The sequence below is a fragment of the Thalassophryne amazonica genome, chromosome 14 (assembly GCF_902500255.1).
Source record: "Thalassophryne amazonica chromosome 14, fThaAma1.1, whole genome shotgun sequence".
NCBI classification, from domain to species: domain Eukaryota; kingdom Metazoa; phylum Chordata; class Actinopteri; order Batrachoidiformes; family Batrachoididae; genus Thalassophryne; species Thalassophryne amazonica.
In genome coordinates this window covers 95,898,368-95,921,385 of record NC_047116.1, presented here as the reverse complement: position 1 = coordinate 95,921,385, position 23,018 = coordinate 95,898,368, and the positions used below count along the sequence as shown (strand labels likewise).

Sequence of the window (23,018 nt, the reverse complement as noted above, 5' to 3'; positions counted from 1 at the left end):
CTATGGTGCAAAATAGTGCATATGAACTCAAACACCATTTTTATAACTTAGAATGCAAGTATAAAATGGAACAAATGTAGCAAAAAAAAAAAAGTCTTATTGAACTATTTACATTAAATGTAGGAAATGCTACAGGCGTTTTTTGTTTTTTTGTTTGTTTTTTTTGTACAACTATGTACATGCATTAAGATGCCACACAATGAAATTATATTCCTGCACATCGATACTGTATATTTGTGTTCTGTTGTGCTTTTTAGACAAGAGTTTTGAAGGTCCCGCAGCCATTTTTCACATTTTCTCACATTTTACAGGCCAAACTGATTAGTAAGTCCCTTCGGCTGCTCCCTTGTTTGTACTCGGGGTCGCCACAGCAAATCCAAGGTGGATTTGCATGTTGATTTGGCACAGGTTTTTACGCCGGATGCCCTTCCTGACGCAACTCCACATTACATGGACAAATGTGGCAGGGGTGGGATTTGAACCCAGAACCTTCCGAACTGAAACCAAGCACATTAACCACTTGGCCACCACCCCTGCACAGGCCAAACTGATTAATAATTTGAAAAACAGTTCAATCAAAACCAGCACTTGTTGACTGAATGAAACGTTGCAGCTTGTAAAAGATGACTGGACACCACTGAAGTAAAGGAAAAACTGTCATCAAGTACATTTGTACCTCAGACGAAGTTTACCTTCGTTGTGCCGCCTGTCTCATCGATCTTTAACACTGCTCTCCTCCTTCACACCTTTCGTTTCCTCCTCCATCTTCACCCCCTGCTTCCTTCATCCAGGAGGACAGTGAGAGGTACTCACGCCCTTCACGGATACAACGGTTTGTAGAGTTCTACTGTTTTTGTCTCTTCTTGCCTGATCTTCATAACCCTCTCCCCCAACACTCGGGGAATGTTGCACAAGAAATATAACCTCATAGGTGGAGGACGACAAGATGCAACTCAAAATCCAGTGTTCAGTTCAAATTGATAGCTTTAGCCAGTGTCTAAAACAGGGTTCTTAAATAAAAATAAAAAAAAAAGCAATATCATCATAACGTATTTCAGAACAGTTTACAGGCATTCATGTTGACTACTTTTGGGAAAAATAGTTTCATACAGGATGGTAATGAAGTCACAGAGAACAAACATGGTCTGATTCTGTGTCCCTGCAGGCGGATTCAGGATGGACTTCAATCAGATAGTATCTTTGACATCCCTGACCTCTCTCTCCAATCTGTCCCACAGCTCTCGGATGACGATGAACGGATGTCTGTCGGGAACCGAGGCAGCATCAGGGTCAGTTTCACACAAACCTTGCATTCTTTAAAATCCACTGGTGTCCCAGTAAAGCCTTTTTTTTTGTCCTTTATTTCTTTCTTTTTAAAAGATAATCAAATAATTAGTGAGTTAAGCCCCTTTCACACCGGGCCTGCATAGAGTTGCATTGTGCTGCGTATCTAGTACACAGAAATGGCTGCATAAGTTGCGCGCAGGGGGGAAAAACCTTGTGTACAGGGGGGAGAATCTTGGCTCCATGACGCTGCTACAGACTGCCTGGACACACAGATGGATTTAATACATTGGAAAGAGTCAGAATACATTATTACCAGGAGTTAATGAACTTTAATGTGCCGCAATTGTGAGAGAACTTAAGAAGGTGAAAGCGCTGCAGAGCTGCAGCTCGGCGATGGCACACACGAGCTGTCCGTGAGAAGTGAACATCCTCTCGCTGGTGATCGGTCCATGAGCTGGAGTTAATGGACTTTAATTAATGTGCCACAATCGTGAGAGAACTTGGGGGGTGAAAGCACAGTGGAGCTGCAGCTGGTGGTCACATGCACGCGTGATCCGTCCAGGAGGAGTGGACAGTGGACATGTCGTCTCACTGGTGATCTCTCTGTGAGGAGTTGGTGAACATGGAAGCTTGGCAACCCGCCTCTTCTTCTGTGGTTTTGAAGCTTCACTGCCAGGATGAATAAAATCTAGCAATGCAGGTATGTACTGATTTAAAAATAAATAAATAAATAAAACCCGTAAAAGGATTTTTCGCCCTGACGTAGGGTTGTGTACAATTGCGGAGGCTTGGTGTACGATATTTACATACAATTGCAGTTGTTGTGTAAACGTGTGTAGAATACTCGCATCCGTGCTCTACGCTGACAGTAAGTGGAAAAATTAACACATAGTTAATTTTTTGTGTCCATTTCATGGACCACTTTGCGTAGGGCTGCATATACTTGGCGTAGTTGGTACGCGGCATTACGCAACTCTGCATTGGCCCAGTGTGAAGGGGGGCTTTAGTGAGTCGGATTTGCAAAGAGGCAGTTCCTGAACATTTTAACGGAGAAGGCAGTGTGGTTCTGCTTGGTGTTGGTGTGAGTGGCACTGATGATGATGATGAGAATACGTTATTGCAGTCAGATCTCGATGCAGTTGGGGCCTACGGTGGAGGGGTAAGGTTGATTGTTCTCGGATTACTTTCCACCATCTGTTTGAGGGGTTGTGTCAATGTTTGTCTAACATCTGCTTAATAACATCCAATAAAACAAAGCATTTTGTATTTGTGTGTAAAGTTGTCTGACACTGAGTGACATTATTTCTGGTGATTTGGAGTTTTTGCTGCCGTAACGTTATTGCATGCGAGTCTTGTCTTTTGTGGTTCATTATTTCACAGTTTGAGCTTGTAGAACATTTACGCCGCATTTTTAGATTGAATGAATTTTTGTAATATCTTGGAATCAACTTATTTATTTATTTTTAATTGCATTTCAGCTGCTTTCACTGCACGTTTGAGTTCAACAGTGCATCTGCAGCCACTATTTGTTTTCCTTAGTGTATGTTTCAGGTGACTGACCTGCTTTCCTTATTGGTGGTTAGAGTTTGGGCTGTGGTTCTAAACCTGGTATTCAAGGACATGTGAGTCAGTGGATCTTCTGTTTGCAGCACTCAAGACTTGGAGTGTCTGGATCCACTGGTTCTCCTGGATGAACACAGATTCAGAGTTCTGAGAGTTTCTTTGACTAAGCCCTCAGCGGTGTGTCTGTTTGCTGTGAAAACTACCAACCTCAGACATTCGTGTATCTGTTGCTGTTGTACTAAAGTTGGCTCCAGTGGATCCATGTGTGTGTTTAAGGGCTGCCACTCGAACTACTTGCAAAATTATACTAACTTGCTAATATGGTAATGTGAGACAATACTTTGCAAATCTGATAAAGTGTCTCATGTTGCGATGTTGTGTGTTAGCATGTTCATGAATTAGTAGACATTTTCCCTTAACGGAATTTATTGTACTTTGTCTAATGTTGTTACATGAAAAAATGTGCAGTTCTTCTGTAATAATAGTATTGTTACTGATATGGTTGCAGTATTTATTCACAACTCTAAGTTGGGCTTGTCAAGAGAAATTGCTGTCCTCTGTCTGTCAGGATGGCAAAACGTTCCGCATCTTAAAACTCAAGAACCGTAAACCTCTCAAAATTGAAATTTTCTACTTTAATACTGGGAGGTCAAAGATCTGCCTGTCAAAAAATCATGCATTTCTAACATTTTTAAATGGCTTTTTCACAAAATTTTGGGTTTTAAGTAGGCTATGTACAGAAGCCCTAAAACGCTCACATCACCCACTAGATGGTGACAAAAGCTGCTCAAATGTGTGGCAAGATCTTGACTGTTTATTCACTTGAGAAGTTATCTTTTGGCAAAAATAAGCTGGGCTGACAGCCAAAAATCACCTTACAGTTGTACCCCTGCCCTTATGGGCAATTTACTTGTCTGTAATGTATTAAATTAGTTTTACAGATGGCAAGTCGAGTTAGTCAAGAACATATTGACATACTGTGCTACTGGATTTGGTGGGATTTGCCAAGGCTCAGCACGTTACTGCTCTTCTCTCTTTGTTGCTCTAAGGGCTCCTCTTCATACTTGCACAAGAGTCAAAGAAAAAGAAGAAACTAAGCACAGAGATGTACGTAAAAGCTCAAACAAAAGGACACCTTAACACTTTCACAAATTTGATCCCCACACTGGCACACGGTCTTGTGTGCCAGTGAGTAAACGGTTAACTGTGCATGGCTGCATGCAGTGTTGTAAAGAAAATTTTAATGTTCAAAATTTTGGAGCATTTTGTGCCACTTGCGTGAACTTGTCGGAACATTGCGCAACCTATTAGACCAACACTGCGTGTACTGTACACACGGCATCTGAACCTGAAATTAGATTATGAGATGTTGCATCTATAATTAACATAACTTTACAGATACCTTATCTAACGCATAAGAAGGAATGAAATGCAACTGTTTTACCAATCCATTACAATATTGTAAATAATTACCTTTGAGATAAGATCCAAATGCATTCTCCACTGCACGACGTGCACGAGACAACTTGCAGCTGTAGATAATTATCTGTAATTCTCGGAGCGATGAGAGGTGGTGTCATCTGAGAGCAAATGAGTCATCGGCTACAAAATCATTATTTTATATAGAGTGGCATCAAGCGGCACAAAACCGGAGGCCTTGGCCTGATAAATTTCAGGGATCAAATTTGTCGAGGTGCCTTAAAGGCCCCCTGACAATTGCACGACTTTGTTGCAGGCACTGTGTCATGCAGGAGAGTAAACTCGCCATTAACAGGTGTAGACTGAACATGAGAGGGCGCTGGTGCAGCATTGCACAAAGAGAATTTTGAAATGTTCAAAAAAATCTTTCATGCATAAATGTTGTGCAGTGTTGCACGATTGACTCGTCAAGAAAAGAAGTGAACAGTGTAAGTGATTGCGTCAGCGCATCGCATCAGAGCACAGCTCATCTGAATGATTATAATGAGATGTTAAATCTGTCATAAACATAGTTTTACAGCTGCTCACAAGAGGGAAAGAAACATGCAACTGTTTTACCAAGCCATGACGATGTAAACATGACAAATGATTACCTTTTAGACAGCTCCAAATGCTTTCTCCAGCTCGTTCAGCAGCTGGAGCGCCCCTCTGTGATTCAGGAAGCGATTAGAGCCATTTTTAACAACCAACTTGCAGAGAAAATGATTATCTGCTACAAAATAATTATTTTATATAAACAGCATCCAGCACACAGTGCGTGGCAGCCAGTGGAACAAAGCACGGCGGTCCAGCTGGGAACACAATGGGTGGGACGCACGTCACGACGACGTGCATGCAAGTGCGCGGATCAAAGTCGTGCAAGTATCAAAGTCTGCAGAAATGACCTGCACAGAATTCACTGCTGTGTTTCTCACCCTGTTCACAGAAGAATGGCTGTGATGATCATGATGATTACAGTGCCGTTTCCACCAGGGTCAGTAGCCGCTGTGTGAAACCGGAGACAAACTATCATTTTAAGTCATTTGCTTTGGTTTGTTGTATAATAAGGGAATACTAGCATGTTGTTTTTGAATTTATTTTCATTTATATAGCACCAAATCACAACAGATTCACAACAGTCCTTACTTTTCACACCCTCGGAGCTCAAGACCAACTAACAAGAATGTGTCCAACTGTCTCACTCCTCTAAACTGTGTCTACAAGATTTAGACAGCCATAGAGCATTCAGTTTCTGAGAGCTGCCTACCCCAGTTTTACCAAACGGTCCTATATGTTTGTAATTCTTGATGATTGGTGTAATTAAGTCCAAGACTTGTTCAGTGATGTGGAAATGTTCTTGTAACGCTTCCCTTGCTTGTCTCAAGAAAACTGGCTGTTAGTGATGATGCTGTTTTCAAAGGTGCAGGTTTAAACATTTAATTTTAAAGAAGTCAAAGTATGTTTTTTAAAAATGTGATGGCATAAAAAAAATTGACCAGGGATGCACGTGAAAGCTCAGGGGTTCCCAAACGTGGTGCATGCTGTTGTGTCTGCTTTGTTTTGAGGGGTAAAACTCCCCACGTTAAAGGCCCGGTCACATGGCACTTAATGAAGGGCAACGAAGCCCAAACAAACAAGAAATCTGGACTTTTGTTGACTTTTGTTGGCATCATTTAACCTTCGCTCAGCTTTGTTCCTGCTTCGTCAGGATTTTTTACACTGTTGAAAAATTTGAACGAATCCCACCAAAAACCTCAATTTGCCCGTATTTCGTTTTGCTGTCGTTCTAAGTGGTTTCTTATCATTTGCTTAGTTTTTGTAACGATAGCGCTAGTTTTGACTTCGTTCGACCAGCTGAATTGTTTTCATACAGTGCGGAAGCCGGTTTGTGAGCGCTGCTGCAGCTGTGTTCATGTACCGTCGGAAATTACAGGGCAAACTCAGCCTGTTTGCTTGGATTTTTTCTCTGGGTGGGGGGTCAGCTTGAATGGGCTCAGGCACCTTATATAGGGAAGAATTAATCTTTTGTGTGGATACACTGAATTATTTTACCAAAAAATAAAACAAAAATCACGCTCCTGCCACAAGAAACTGCTGAATTTGAAACAACAAAAAAAGTCATGTAACTTCCGAAGGTACTTGAACACAGCGGCAGCAGCAGCTCCTGTGTGCGCTTATTATTTTTTATTAAATATAACAACATGAGTGTAGGAATGACAATCCAGCCCTTCTGTACATGTGGCAACAGGTAGATGATTCAAATGATTATTTAAGAGCTGTTCTGGAAGGAAGAATTACAATTGTGGACACACACCTGACTGGAGCAGATGTTTCCATTCAAAAGTTGGAGATGGACCATTAGTCTGTTGGGATGGTTGCAATCTAGAGCCCTGGACAGTTTCATAGTGCTGTGGATGTGATGACATGTAGCACTCGGGCCACGTGGTGATATGTGACCCGTATTTATCTCATCATACTGGGACCATATGAGGTGACCATCAGTCCACACCGCCACTCCTCACCACATGTCAAACCATGAAGTTAAGGTGGCCATACATGCCTCTGGTAGGGGACAGGCCACTCTTGAGTCTGGGATGTGATGTGTTGCTTTTGTTTGTGTGAGTGCTGCTCAGCTCACAATGTCATCTGTGCTTCAGACTCTCAGAGCTCCAGACTGAGTGATGACAGCAGAGCATCTCGTGCATCCAGATTAGCCCTGCAGCCGGTGGGTGGCGCTGCATTGGGTTTCCTCATGACCATGTCTCTCTGCAGTGCTCATGTCTTGTTTTGACTACTCACTTACTTACTCACTTACTTACTCACTTACTTACTAGCTGACAGTGATGTGAAGGGAGAGTGCACCAATGAACAAAGGATGATTTTATATATATACACCACAAAATACAGTATATGATTTTGTTTTTTGCTGCCATTTCTGTTTTTCTCCTGTTTCACCTCATTTTCAGCACAGTTCTGCTGCTTCTCCATCGAGAAGAGCTTTTTTTCTCAATAAAATCCAAGACAAAGAAAATGCACAGTTCTTCAAGCTATTATATTTCACCAACAAAAGTCCTAAATATATATGCTGTGATGTGACTATTGCGCCTGTGCACATTGTGATGACTATCACTCCTCTACATTTTTAACAAATGATTTCAAAATCAGGTTTCTCATTGTTGAGTAATAAGGCAGTCTGACTGCAGCTGTCACAGTGATGGACCAATATCTTCTCCAGCGTTGTATTTGTGTTTGGGAGCTGATGTTCTCAGCGACACTGTAATGTTGACCGACCTTGCAGATGAAACGGTAGCTGGCTTAATATTTTCTTTGACACTGATTGTGAACGAAGCCTCCTGCTGGTGGAGACTTTGGGCTCGTCATGGTGACAGTGTTTCAGACTGTTCAGTGGATTAATCACGTAGGCAGCAGATATTAACCTGAAGTGTTTAATCTTTAACAGTTCTAACTCACTTAGCCCCCCCCCCCCCCACCACACACACACACACACACACACAGCCCTGAGGATAAACATCTATACAGCGTGTGTGCCTGCATGAGGTTTGGGTTAACCACACATGTGTCATGTTCTAACTTTGTCTTTTTTTCCTGTCAAACTTGGTTCTTCATCCTCTTTCCAGGCATCTATGCTTCTTCTGACTTGTACAGTCTCACTGACTTGTCTCTGCTCGAGTCCCAAGTTCAGCTTTGAATGGTTTCCAGGTCTGTATGCAGAGAAATACTAGACAGGTGCACATGAACGAGCACAGAAGGCCTCAGATTTAGCACCTGTCATCTCAATCATCTCACAGACGGAGTTTTTGTTTTCACAACATCCTACAGGCTGCTGAATTTATCCTGCTAAAGATCTCGTTCTTACTTCCAGCTTCACTGTCTATTTCAGTTCTCCAGGTCACACTGTCAGACCATCCAGCAGCTCTGCCTTAGGGTTGGTTTCATGCGTTATCCAAACTGTTTACCCACATTAACACACGACGTGATGATTTCTCAACATGATTCTTTACATGCACTTGAATCTCACTTTATTTCTCAAGAGTGAATGAGTTAAATTCAGCCACTCTGGACTGATGTGAGTGTACACCTTTGTTTTGAATGGAACCACATCAGACAGTGAATGCAGAGTGTCACTTTTGTCACATTTTTGTCTGTTCACACCCCTGAAGTTTGGGCATATTGTTTGTTTTATGAGTGTGTGTGTGTGTGGGTGCAGGGGTGCTTGTTACACATGGGGTAGTTCTCCTAATATGGTGTTTTCACACTGACAGAATGACTGAACTGATTTGTAACAGATTGAAATAATTTGTCCGATGGCGAATATCGTTTAACCCGTCGGTCTCTGGTGGACTTGGTGCTCTGATGGACGGATGATGTCACATTTCCACTGGCAACACAGAGAGCTGCGTTCAGCAGAACGATTTTCACCGTTTCGAAACACAAACGGGCACTGGGGGAGCCAGATTTGAGCGGGGTTCATTGAGGTCTGAACGCAAATGTGGACCGAATCCGGCTAGCTTGGGATCATGATGTCATATTTTTGTATTATGTTCGTGCACTGACAGCGGCGTCTCCACTGTGGTGGTGTTCAGCAAAGACAGCAATCAGCCTTCTTTCTCTGCAGTGTCTTCTCGCTAGTTTTTGCAACAAAGCTGATATTGATTTGGACACAATAGTTTGGCGTTGGTCAGAGACGTGGCACACTGAACAACTGGTGTATTGGTCTAAATGTGTACGTGCTTGTTTAAAATCATTTACAAGTGTGTTATTTCTGCAGCCTTTAGATTTCAGCAGTTACCGCAGCTCCGGCTCCAGAGCCTCCAGCAGGGCCAGCTCAGCCCGTGCTAGCCCAGTGGTGAGCTCGCCTCCCCGCACACCCTGCTGCCGAGCTCAGCCCGTCACAGCCGCACCACACAAAAAGTGCTCACATGAGGCTGCACGCTGCTTTGTAATCAATAAGTGTGACTTCATAGACGTGATATTCACAAATTTAAGTCATAATTTGACCGTTTCACTTCTGTTTGTTGGGCTGTTTGGATGTTTGCATGACTTGTGAAAGCATAATTTATACTTGCTGAAACCTGTTGTCTTTGTGTGACACACCAGCCAGAATGTTGTATTTTAAGGCACAATTTGAGTCTCATTCAAATCATTTGAAGCCATGGAGGTACAGGGTTCTCCCCAGACATTTTTAGTGTAGCGGTGCTGTTGGTAATTATCACCCAAGGCAGCGCGGGGAGCAGGTCCTCCTCCTCCGGACGAAGCTCCAGCATGTTGACTGTTTCAAGTACAAATGGAGGCCGTTTCCTGCAACTTCAGCCTTCAGTCTTCTCTAAATATACAGTAGTGTTGAGAATAATAGTAGTGCTATGTGACTAAAAGATTAATCCAGGTTTTGAGTATATTTCGTATTGTTACATGGGAAAACGGTACCAGTAGATTCAGTAGATTCTCACAAATCCCACAAGACCAAGCATTCATGATATGCACACTCTTAAGCTATGAAATTGGGCTATTAGTAAAAAAAGTAGAAAAGGGGTTGTTCACAATAATAGTAGCATCTGCTGTTGACGCTACAACTCAAAAACTATTATGTTCAAACTGCTTTTTTAGCAATCCTGTGAATCACTAAACTGGTATTTAGTTGTATAACCACAGTTTTTCAGGATTTCTTCACATCTGCGAGGCATGGAGTCAACCAACTTGTGGCACCTTTCAGCTGTTATTCCAATCCAAGATTCTTTACCAACATTTCACAATTCATTCACATGTCTTGGTTTTGCTTCAGAAACCGCTTTTTTGATGTCACCCCACAAGTTCTCAATTGGATTTAGGTCCGGGACTGGGCAGGCCACTCCAAAACATTAATTTTGTTGGTTTGGAACCAAGATTTTGCTGGTTTACTAGTGTGCTTGGGGTCATTGTCTTGTTGAAACACCCATTTCAAGGGCATGTCCTCTTCAGCATAAGGCAACATGACCTCTTCAAGTATTTTCTGACATATCCAAACTGATCCATGATACCTGGTATGTGATATATAGGCCCAACACCATAGTAGGAGAAACATGCCCATATCATGATGCTTGCACCACCATGCTTCACTGTCTTCACTGTGAACTGTGGCTTGAATTCAGAGTTTGGGGGTCGTCTCACAAACTGTCTGCGGCCGTTGGATCCAAAAAGAACAATTTTACTCTCATTAGTCCACAAAATATTCCTCCATTTCTCTTTAGGCCAGTTGATGTGTTCTTTGGCAAATTGTAACCTCTGCACATCTTTTATTTAACAGAGGGACTTTGCGGGGGATTCTTGCAAATAAATTAGCTTCACACAGGCGTCTTCTAACTGTCACAGCACTTACAGGTAACTCCAGACTGTCTTTGATCATCCTGGAGCTGATCAATGGATGAGCCTTTGCCATTCTGGTTATTCTTGTATCCATTTTGATGGTTGATTTCCATTTTCTTCCACGCGTCTGTTTTTTTTTTGTCCATTTTAAAGCATTGGAGATCATTGTAGATGAACAGCCTATAATTTTTTGTACCTGCGTATAAGTTTTCCCCTCTCCAATCAACTTTTTATCAAACTACGCTGTTCTTCTGAACAATGTCTTGAACATCCATTTTCCTCAGGCTTTCAAAGAGAAAAGCATGTTCAACAGGTGCTGGCTTCATCCTTAAATAGGGGACACCTGATTCACACCTGTTTGTTCCACAAAATTAACAAACTCACTGACTGAATGCCACACTACTATTATTGTGAACAACCCCTTTTCTACTTTTTTTTTACTAATAGCCCAATTTCATAGCCTTAAGAGTGTGCATATCATGAATGCTTGGTCTTGTTGGATTTGTGAGAATCTACTGAATTTATTGGTACCTTGTTTCCCATGTAACAATAAGAAATACTCAAAACCTGGATTAATCTTTTTAGTCACATAGCGCTACTATTATTCTGAACACTACTGTACAACTTAAGAGACATAAGAAAATCTACAACACCAAGTTCTTCTTATGATAGAATGTTATTTATTGCACAATCCACTCTAAATCTACCAAATAGCTCTGGAATTTAGCCCATGATATTTTTACCTTTTACATACATGATTCCAAGATATTGGACAATCAGGTACTTAGGCTCACAAAAACAAGCAATTCATGAGCTCACAACCCGACAGCCCGAAACAAGGGAACACCTGGACAGTCAGAACTGGGCAGGAAGAGCTGCAGGAATGAGTCGAGCGGAGAGGGAGAGAGAGTTTCTAATCAGTCGGACCTGCAGCCCAGAGAAATGCACAGTCGGTAACAGACAGTGGCAGCAACAGAGAACGAGTCATTTGGAGGAAAAGTGTTTAATCGGTGAAGTCCCATAACAACACACAGAGGATATTATTATTGTTTTTCCTTTACACAAGGGACCGTAACTTCAGTTTACCACCTGGCCAAGTGGGAGATATTAATGGTCCAGTCCACGCCTGAGAGCTGTTGTTGGCTGCCCACAAAAAAGCACAGTAATGAGGAACAAACAAAAACTGTCCAGTGGGAAATGTATGATTCTCGTTTCTTGCCACAACAACAGACAAGAGTCCTAGTTAGTGACTTTAATCAGCCAAAAGGTGTCATTATTGGTATCTTTAAATGGCTTTGATGAAGGCTGATCAGTAAACTGTCAAATTAAAAAAACATCGTGAGATGATGCCACAGCATAACTGCACCTGTGATGGCAGTATAACAGCGTGGCACCGTTAGTCTATTGTCTGGAGAGAACCCTAAGGTAAATGGAATGACCAATATTCCCAGTAACTACTACTGCAACGCTGTGTTTGGCCTGAGATATCTCACATTCTTCATTTATTAATGTATATATTTTTATTTTGACAAAATTAACTAGCTGATTTGCTGACTAGCTTCTTTGTTGGTCTTTTTCGCCCCCTGGTGGCCAATGTAGGGCAACTGTGGCTCTGTGGCCAGTTTTTTGAGAAGTGCAGCCAGTAACAGTGGCCTTCCCCGGGATGTGGATGATGTTGTTATTCCAGATTTCTCTAACGTGAGTGTGTTTGCCGTCCTGATCTGAGCCGAGTTCCTGTTTGGTTCCTAGTTTTGCCGTCCATCCTTTTTTGTTAACTGAAGAGTGCTGACTGTAACACTGTATGGTATCAAACTTCTTATTTGTGTGTTGGACTCTAACATGAATTTGTATATTTACAGCTTTTTTTATATGTATGATGTGGTGTGAAAATTGAGAATTAACTATTGATGAATATTATTAACACGTAACCAGGCACATGGATTTCACCAAAGTAATAACTGCGCCTGAAGCAGTATCAGTGTCATGGTGTTGCAGTTGAAATCTTTATTTACTTTTTATTTATGTTTGTCATGAGAACGATGCAGTTTTTAAGACCGTCTTTTTCCCTCTGTTGCTGAAGCTGACCTGGCTGTCTTGAAGCTTTAGAGATGTTGATTTTTTCTTCCTCCCTGACTGTTTTGGTCCGGTGGCCTTTAAATCGGCTGATCAATCTGACTCTGTTTTCTTTTGTCTCAACAGGTGGAGGACCGAGATTATCTTGAGAAGGTGAGTACATCACATTAAAACTGTTGTTTCAGTTGTCACATAAAATGAAGGCATTCCATCAAATACAGCTATGATTTGAAAAAAGGTGTTAAAATAGTTGTACTTTTTTTTCTTAGTTGGTTTATTTGTAGGAAGATTTTGCAAAACATTGTCTGGCCTGTAGTAGAAACCATTAAAAAAATTAAACGAGGGGGTAGATGTACCCACTCTGGTCATACTTACAGTTTTGTATTGTTTTTAATTTTTTTACAACTGGGTCATTCCATGAACTCAGTCAGATGTCCCGTGGTAACCAACTCAGATTTGGCAAAAAAAACAACAAAAAAAAAAAACAGTTGGTGCCTCTACATATATAATGAACACGTGCAAAGTTTAAGGTGGAAAATCTTAAGGGTATCTGAGTTATGGGCCTTTAAAAAATGAATCAGTTACAGTTACTTGTACTTCTGTCATGTGCTAAAATGAACTGGTGTTATATGATCAAATGTTTCCTCAGGGATCTCGAGCAGCTTCTGTATTGACAGCGGGGACCCTCACCTCTTTAGGCGGGACTTCCTCACGGCGAGGCAGCGGGGACACGGCCATAACCTTAGACACAGAGGCTTCCATACGAGAAATCAAGGTTTAAAAAACACAACCCACAAATCCCCACAGACGTCACGTTACTGGACAGGAAAGGTTTTTAAGAGGGTATAATAGAAGTTTTTTAAAAGGTCCGATCCAGCGTAGGTTTATTGAACACGACTGAAACCGATGATTCCAAAAACACATTATTTTAAACATGAGCACTGTCTTATTATTGTTATAGTTATTATTACATGTGATTGTTGAGCAACATAATGAATTTGCAAAGAATATAAAACCTGAGCCATTGTGCTTGTGGTTTAAAATCTATTGGTGCGCGTTGTATTTTTCAAGTTATTGCAAACTTTCGAGGGGGAATACATCTCCCATCTGACGTCTTCAGTGAAGAGACGATGGGAATTTTGTTTTTCATTGGCAGGATCATGTGATATTGATGCTCTTAAAACATTTTTACAACATTCAGTGAAATTTCACACAGTAGCTGCCTCACATCATGTGAACATGTGCATGATGTCCACATATGCTGAGTAATATCGTGAGTGTGTCCGTGCCACACGTGGTGCTTCTACCACCGAATGCATGATTTTTCCATGATCTGCTCCACTGTCAAGCTGTCTGAAAATACCCATGTTCTTCCATTAGGTTCTGTGCTTTTTTACAGTAATCACACAGAAATATTTCTCTGTATCTCACTTGTGCAAACTTAACTGATATTTTGGAAGCAACATCCCTTAAACTGTGTTTACATTTAGTCCTTAAAGTAAACATCACAGGACACTGTCACCTTGTATCTTATTATTAATTTAAAAAGCTTCTTAATTTTAAAAATGCACCTCAGTCATTTGAGGTCAGTAAATTCTCCAATAGTGTAGCTGTTATTTTCTCTGAATTCTATTTTCGGGTTGTATTCTACAGAGTTGGTTTGTGTCAACCATTCAGACTTTCAAATCAAATCGCATCAATTTTATTTATATAGCGCCAAATCACAACAAACAGTTGCCCCAAGGCGCTTTATATTAAGGCAAAGCCATACAATAATTACGGAAAAACCCCAATGGTCAAAACAACCCCCTGTGAGCAAGCACTTGGCGACAGTGGGAAGGAAAAACTCCCTTTTAACAGGAAGAAACCTCCAGCAGAACCAGGCTCAGGGAGGGGCAGTCTTCTGCTGGGACTGGTTGGGGCTGAGGGAGAGAACCAAGAAAAAGACATGCTGTGGAAGAGAGCAGAGATCAATCACTAATGATTAAATGCAGAGTGGTGCACACAGAGCAAAAAGAGAAAGAAACACTCAGTGCATCATGGGAACCCCCCAGCAGTCTACGTCTATAGCAGCATAACTAAGGGATGGTTCAGGGTCACCTGATCCAGCCCTAACTATAAGCTTTAGCAAAAAGGAAAGTTTTAAGCCTAATCTTAAAAGTAGAGAGGGTGTCTGTCTCCCTGATCTGAATTGGGAGCTGGTTCCACAGGAGAGGAGCCTGAGCTGAAGGCTCTGCCTCCCATTCTACTCTTACAAACCCTAGGAACTACAAGTAAGCCTGCAGTCTGAGAGCGAAGCGCTCTATTGGGGTTTGCACACAAAAATTATAAGAGAAAATTAGCTCTTAACATTTTAACAGGGTTTTGTTTAAATAACTCAGAGGAAGGTTTGCTTTGCTACCAACATGTAGCATGGTTATAAAAGTGATGTTATAGTCATTGATCGTATTGAGATTAATGTGTCAAAGTGAAATTTAGACCGCAAATGCTTTTTCTGGGGCGGAATTATTGTGAAACACACACTCAATTTTAGTGGATGAACAAATACAACATAGAACATTATGCAACTGTATAAACAAAAATCTCTGTTATACAATTAAACTCAATTTCAAAACTTCAAGTGTTACAGGAAAAATAAAATGGGCAACTAAATTTTGGTCAACTTCAAATAAATAAAAGGAAAAAAGTCTAATTGAGGTTTTACCGCCAAACGCACTGAATTTCTCAGTGAACTCTACATAAATAAATAATGGAAAATGTAAAAAGTCTCGGTTTCTTTATTGTTTTCAAATAGTGTAAGAAATGCACACAAACCCACTGAAAACACTGTATACGCCAGACCTGCTTGTAGCGCTGTCACACTCCCACAAAAAACAGAGACAACATGAAGCGTGCGCATAACCGGTGTAAGGAGCTATTTAACGTAGCAGCAGAAGCTACACTAGAAAGAAGCACACTGAGTGAAATAAACATTTTTAAGGTTTACAGCTTTGTGTATTTAAAGTGAAACAGTGTGTTTGTGTATTAAACAAAAAAATTATGTGTGTGTCGGTCCACTGGCTGCTTGCCACCTCACTGATCAGGCCGAGATTCAGATTCGATCAGTTTTTGTCAACAGGGTGCACAGGGGATTTATCAATGTGGATTTTGTTGGAAAGGCTGCACTCCGTAGTCCAGTTGTTTCACAGGCTGCGCTCACTGGCACACACACCCTGTCTGACAACAAAGCTCCAAAACACGTAAGGATGTGGAAAAATAAATAATAATGCAGAAAACACAGAAGGAACTTGGGCAGAATTAGCTCTGTTGGCATTCTGTCAGCCATGTGTTCTGTTCATATCCAGGAAAAGTCCCCTTCCATTTTATTATCTGTGAGGAAAATAAGTATTTGAACACCCTGCGATTTTGCAAGTTCTCCCACTTAGAAATCATGGAGGGGTCTGAAATTTTCATCTTAGGTGCATGTCCACTGTGAGACATAATGTAAAAAAAAAATCTGGAAATCACCATGTATGATTTTTTAAAATAATTTATTTGATTGATTTCTAAGTGGGAGAACTTGCAAAACTGCAGGGTGTTCAAATACTTATTTCCTCACTGTATCTGTGCTGTTGACATTCAGAAGAGAAACATATTGCTTGAAAATGAATAAACTCATAAATGCTGTTATTAGAGTAACAGACATTCCATTAAAAATTCAGTTATTCAGCAAACACTGGTGGTGACCTCTTCAGAACACATCCACCCAGCAGTCATACTTACTGGATTAATGGTCAGTGATAAGCCAAGCCTGGTGTGTGTGTGTGTGTGTGTGTGTGTGTGTGTGTGTGTGTGTGTGTGTGTGTGTGTGTGTGTGTGTGTGTGTGTGTGTGTGTGTGTGTGTGTGTGTGTGTGTGTGTCCTTTCAACCCTGGGGCCAAGTTTTAAAGTAGCTTAGCAGGCTGCGTTGCTTGGTCCCGCCTGCCGTTGTTGTTGTTGTTGTTGACATGAGCAATGAACGCTCCAGTCGCGACCACCTTCCTGATGATGACTTCTTGATGTTTTCTTACTCGCTGAAGATGATTGTTAAGGCTGGATGTTTGGTTCTATAGCAGCAAACAGGAACTGTCTGGTCAGCGCTCTTGTTCACGCTTGAAGCCCAGCAGTCGAGTTCTGTTCGATCCTGTCTGCGTGGCTGCCGGCGGTTGGCCCCGCTGACAGCTGAAGGATGCAAACAGCCCTGGGACCCTGAGGGGCAGCAGGACGGCTGGGCGTCGGCTGGCAGGGAGGGGGCTGAGGGCTGCCCTTGCAGCGCGCCCAGGAACCCCTCCGCTCAAGAAGGGGGGCTCGGTGAGTTCAGTAGAGCAGATGGAAACGTGTGAGCTGATTGTTGAACATAGTCAATCAACGAGCTTATGACTATTCCTGACTCGTGAGCGAACTGAGTGTCAGACATGTACAGAAACATGAGATGTGTAAGAAGTTGGGATTCCACCACCCAGTTCCAACGCTTCTGTGTCTTTTGCCACATGATTCAGTCTTCGTTAGCGTCACCATCTGTAGTAAAAGAAGGAAACGGCATAAGTTGTTTTGTAACTAATGACATGTTAGTTATCAATGCAGAGTTGGGAAGGAAGTGCAGACCAAGTGATGAAATGATCATTTGGTTTATGCCGTTTTCTGGTCCTGTTTGTTTGTGGAAGTAAAGATTTTTACATATAAACATTTGGAGAGTGTGTGTTTTTGTGGCAGCAATACAAAACCAGTGCATTCCGCTATTGTGCTACTTTTAAGTGTTTTCTGAATATATATACACTCAACAAAAATATAAATGCAACACTTTTGGTTTTGCTCCCATTTTGTATGATGAACTCAAAGATCTAAAACTTTTTCCACATACACAATATCACCATTTCCCTCAAATATTGTTCACAAACTAGTCTAAATCTGTGATAGTGAGCACTTCTCCTTTGCTGAGATAATCCATCCCACCTCACAGGTGTGCCATATCAAGATGCTGATTAGACACCATGATTAGTGCACAGGTGTGCCTTAGACTGCCCACAATAAAAGGCCACTCTGAAAGGTGCAGTTTTGTTTTATTGGGGGGGATACCAGTCAGTATCTGGTGTGACCACCATTTGCCTCATGCAGTGCAACACATCTCCTTCACGTAGAGTTGATCAGGTTGTCAATTGTGGCCTGTGGAATGTTGGTCCACTCCTCTTCAATGGCTGTGCGAAGTTGCTGGATATTGGCAGGAACTGGTACACGCTGTCGTATACGCCGGTCCAGAGCATCCCAAACATGCTCAATGGGTGACATGTCTGGTGAGTATGCCGGCCATGCAAGAACTGGGACATTTTCAGCTTCAAAGAATTGTGTACAGATCCTTGCAACATGGGGCCGTGCATTATCCTGCTGCAACATGAGGTGATGTTCTTGGATGTTGGCACAACAATGGGCCTCAGGATCTCGTCACGGTATCTCTGTGCATTCAAAATGCCATAAATAAAATGCACCTGTGTTCTTCGTCCATAACAGACGCCTGCCCATACCATAACCCCACCGCCACCATGGGCCACTCGATCCACAACACTGACATCAGAAAACCACTCACCCACACGACGCCACACACGCTGTCTGCCATCTGCCCTGAACAATGTGAACCGGGATTCATCCGCGAAGAGAACACCTCTCCAACGTGCCAAATGCCAGCGAATGTGAGCATTTGCCCACTCAAGTTGGTTACGACGACAAACTGGAGTCAGGTCGAGACCCCGATGAGGACGACGAGCATGCAGATGAGCTTCCCTGAGACGGTTTCTGACAGTTTGTGCAGAAATTCTTTGGTTATGCAAACCGATTGTTTCAGCAGCTGTCTGAGTGGCTGGTCTCAGACGATCTTGGAGGTGAACATGCTGGATGTGGAGGTCCTGGGGGTGGTCTGCGGTTGTGAGGCTGGTTGGATGTACTGCCAAATTCTCTGAAACGACTTTGGAGACGGCTTATGGTAGAGAAATGAACATTCAATACACGAGCAACAGCTCTGGTTGACATTCCTGCTGTCAGCATGCCAATTGCACGCTCCCTCAAATCTTGCAACATCTGTGGCATTGAGCTGTGCGATAAAACTGCACCTTTCAGAGTGGCCTTTTATTGTGGGCAGTCTAAGGCACACCTGTGCACTAATCATGGTGTCTAATCAGCATCTTGATATGGCACACCTGTGAGGTGGATGGATTATCTCAGCAAAGGAGAAGTGCTCACTATCACAGATTTAGACTGGTTTGTGAACAATATTTGAGGGAAATGGTGATATTGTGTATGTGGAAAAAGTTTTAGATCTTTGAGTTCATCTCATACAAAATGGGAGCAAAACCAAAAGTGTTGCATTTATATTTTTGTTGAGTGTAGCTGCGACTAATTGTATGTGTTCTCAAAATGAATTTAGATGTGGGAGGGTGGGAGGGGGATCCATTCTTCTGTAATATTGGAACTGCAAGTCAAAACGTCATGGTTTTCCCTGCCATGGTACAGGTCCCACTGCCCGCCAGGGCAAAAGAGTTGTTCCTGAAATTTTTAGAAAGTGGTTTTTTTTTTTTTTTTTTTTTAACTCTAAAAATGTTTAGAGTCAGCAGAGAACCGCTGTGGACAGGCTGCTGTTTTCATTTTTTTTGGGGGGGGGGGGGAGTCCCCACACACACACACACACACACACACACACACACACACACACACACACACACACACACACACACACACACACACACACACTTCTAAATCAGATAAATGTGATTGTTGTATACCTCAAATAAAATGTTGATGAATTAATACAACCCCTTGGGCAGGAATTCTGTCAGACAATGAAGTCATGAAGTCTCCTTGTCTCTGTCTCTCTAAAGCCCTTCACACCGGGCCTGCGTCGAGTTGCTTTATGTGGCGTCAGGTGCGCGCAGCAGGGGGCAGAGAGGAGGTGAGGACGCAGAGGAGGATTTGCAGGCAGTTTGGCTGCAGACAGACTGTGCACTCTGATTTCTCTTCCAGTTTATATTTGTTCTTGTGCTGCGCTGCAGGTCTGCACTCTGAGTTCTGTTATAGTTTATCTTTCTTGCTATGACCGCGAGCTGCGTGTGCAAATGAACCGTCCATGTGTAAATGTGGAGATGTCTAGAGTTATACCTGATGTGGACATGTCCTGTCTCTGGCATTCAGTCTGTCAGCAGGACTTATGTCCTTTTTTGTTCTTTATTTAACACAGTTATGAGAGAGTTTGAGGGGAGAGTGAGGAACTGCAGCAGCAGCCAGACAGTTTTTTTTTTTTTCTTTTAATTGTTCACGTGTGCATGTGAACGATTCGTCCGTGAGTGAACTGGAGACGTCTGGAGTTATACTTAATGTGGACATGTCCTGTCTCTGGCAATCAGTCTGTGAGCAGGACTTTTATAGACTTTATTTAAACACAGCTGTGAGGGAATTTAAGAGTGAGGAGCTGCTGCAGCAATCAGCATTTTTTTTTTCTTTCTGTGCTCTTTTGAGCGTGTAGTTTTACTGTATTGTGTACACAGTATAAAACCAATTCTCTGTGATTTATACTTTGGGAACAATGGAACACAGCAGGAATGATAAATTGGAGTCGGGTAACGTTGTATTGTGAGGGTGTGGCTTCCAGTCACGTTGAGTAGCGTTGCGTTGCTCTGACTTGCGTTGAAACCACTTCCTTTCTGCGTCCTGTGCTCGATGCAGAAAAAAATTAAACATGTTTAATCTTTGGCGTCCGATTCGCTTTGTCCTTTGCGTCCGTCACGGTGTTGTGGCATTGAGCTACATCGTCTTGTCGCTAGGTTGCAGCCACGTGGCGTCGTCATGACGCTGTATGACACAACTTGAAGTGAGCCCGGTGTGAAAGGGCTTCAGCCAGGTGTGCTCAGTGTGGGGGCTGTGAGCATGTTCAGTCCGCAGCCCCCACACTGAAATGAATAAATTATTGTTATTGTGCTGATTAAACAGCAGTATATTCATTCTTCTTTTTTAAAATTTTATTTCAGAGATATATAATGTTTTCAATAAACATAATAATTAAAATTTTATATCTGTAATTCATTCATCTACAGTCACGTTTGGCCTGTGACTCTCCATCCAGAAGACCTTGACCTTTGAAAGGAAAGACTTGAGGCACCTCTTTGTTTCTCTTGATACAATGGACAACATGTTTGGCTGCAATCTGGTTTGAGAAAGCCAAACTTACAAAGAGTTTCAAAGCAAGCCTTCAATGCAATTGTTGAACATATTGGAGAAACTGTGGTAGTAAATCTGGATTAAACAGCTTTGTTGATGGGAAAACAATCCGGCGGGGGGAGGGGGATTTCAGTGTTTATTGGATTCTCTTAGTAAGTACATCACTTTGAAGGCAGGATTTAAGGATTTATACCTTGATGAGTATGTTGATTGTGTGTATGTAGAAATGTGAGTTTTTGGTCAATGTTCTTAACTGCTCTTTATTGTGGATATTATAGTTTGGACACAAATGAAGGCAATGTCATGAAAATATGAATATTTGTGGTTTAGTGGGATCATTAGCAATCACACAGCTAACTCCTCCGAAACCGCTGTCTGGCTTTCAGTGAAACACACCATATTATGAAGACCTACAGTGCATCCGGAAAGTATTCACAGCGCTTCACTTTTTCCACATTTTATGTTACAGCTTTATTCCAAAATGGATGGAATTAATTTTTTTCCTCAAAATTCTACACACAACACCCCACAATGACAAAGGACCTTAGTCAGGGAGGTGACCAAGAACCCGATGGTCACTCTGTCAGAGCTCCAGCATTCCTCTGTGGAGAGAGGAGAACCTTCCAGAAGGACAACCATCTCTGCAGCAATCCACCAATCAGGCCTGTATGGTAGAGTGTCCAGACAGAAGCCACTCCTTAGTAAAAGGCACATGGCAGCCCACCTGGAGTTTGACAAAAGACACCTGAAGGACTCTCAGACCAGGAGAAACAAAATTCTCTGGTCTGATGAGACAAAGATTGAACTCTTTGGTGTCATGTTTGGAGGAAATCAGGCACCATCCCTACAGTGAAGCATGGTGGTGGCAGCATCATGCTGTGGGGATGTTTTTCAGCAGCAGGAACTGGGAGACTAGTCAGGATTGAGGGAAAGATGAATGCAGCAATGTACGGAGACATCCTGGATGAAAACCTGCTCCAGAGTGCTCTTGACCTCCAACTGGGGCGACGGTTCATCTTTCAGCAGGACAATGACCCTAAGTGCACAGCCAAGATATCACAGGAGTGTCTTCAGGACAACTCTGTGAATGTCCTTGAGTGGTCCAGCCAGAGCCCAGTCCTGAATCTGATTAAACATCTCTGGAGAGATCTGAAAATGTCTGTGCACCGACACTCCACATCCAACCTGATGGAGCTTGAGAGGTGCTGCAAAGAGGAATGGACCAAACTACCCAAAGATAGGTGCACCAAGCTTGTGGCATCATATTCAAGAATACTTGAGGCTGGAATTGCTGCCAAAGGTGCAACAACAAAGTATTGAGCAAAGGGTCTGAATACTTATGTGTGCATGTCACTTATGTGTGCCTCACATGTACATGTGATGTCTTAGTTTTTTTATTATTATTATTTTTAATGACTTTGCAAAAATTTAAAAAAACTTTTTTTGTCATTATGGGGTGTTGTGAGTAGAATTTTGAGGGGGAAAAAAATGTACTTTATTTTAGAGTAAGGCTGTAACATAACAAAATGTGGAAAAAGTGAAGCGCTGTGAATACTTTCTGAATGCACCGTACATGAAAGTCAAATCATTGCAGTCCAACGCCATCAATCGTAGGATAATTGGACTTTTATTGTGGACTTTTGTGATGCTTATAGCTTTGCTTGGTTGGTAACTGAGATGCGTGTGTGTTCATGCCTCATTTGCCCCTCCCAGGTCACACTGGTCTTGCTTATGCTCCACCTGTTTGGTCATTTCTGAGTTGGCTGGGAGTTAGGCAGACTTAGGCACTGCCAAGGTGGCGATATTTGGAGCTCCCCTATTTGATCTTCAAAGCCACTCTTCAGAAAATCTGTGTGTGGCGTCATGGGTGTTTTGTGCTGTATAAGTACACAGTCTGTGTGCTAAGCATGTATGGAGAGGCTACTGGTGAGAATTGTTTTTGTAATCAATAGTGGCCATACTGAGCCACGACAGTCGGCATGGCACCACCCAGGAAAACAGATAAACTCGAGGAAGATATAGAGGAGATAAAGACCTCATTAAACCATATATCAAAAGACA

General features: G+C 42.2%; 1 protein-coding gene and 1 long non-coding RNA gene across 2 annotated transcripts in view; both read left to right on the top strand.

Moving 5' to 3' along the window:
- The window catches only part of lrrfip1a (leucine rich repeat (in FLII) interacting protein 1a), a 127,489-nt gene that overhangs the window by 60,565 nt on the left and 43,906 nt on the right, over positions 1-23,018 (top strand). The window contains exons 5-8 of the mRNA XM_034186097.1: positions 1,239-1,289; positions 12,868-12,894; positions 13,391-13,520; positions 16,878-17,069. Of these exons, the coding sequence (XP_034041988.1) occupies positions 1,239-1,289; positions 12,868-12,894; positions 13,391-13,520; positions 16,878-17,069 (400 nt within the window). The remainder of the gene's footprint in view (positions 1-1,238; positions 1,290-12,867; positions 12,895-13,390; positions 13,521-16,877; positions 17,070-23,018) is intronic.
- On the top strand, positions 3,924-8,009 carry LOC117525064. The gene is made up of 4 exons (XR_004564945.1): positions 3,924-3,957; positions 5,255-5,302; positions 6,974-7,033; positions 7,947-8,009. It is a non-coding gene; the product is annotated as an uncharacterized LOC117525064 (long non-coding RNA).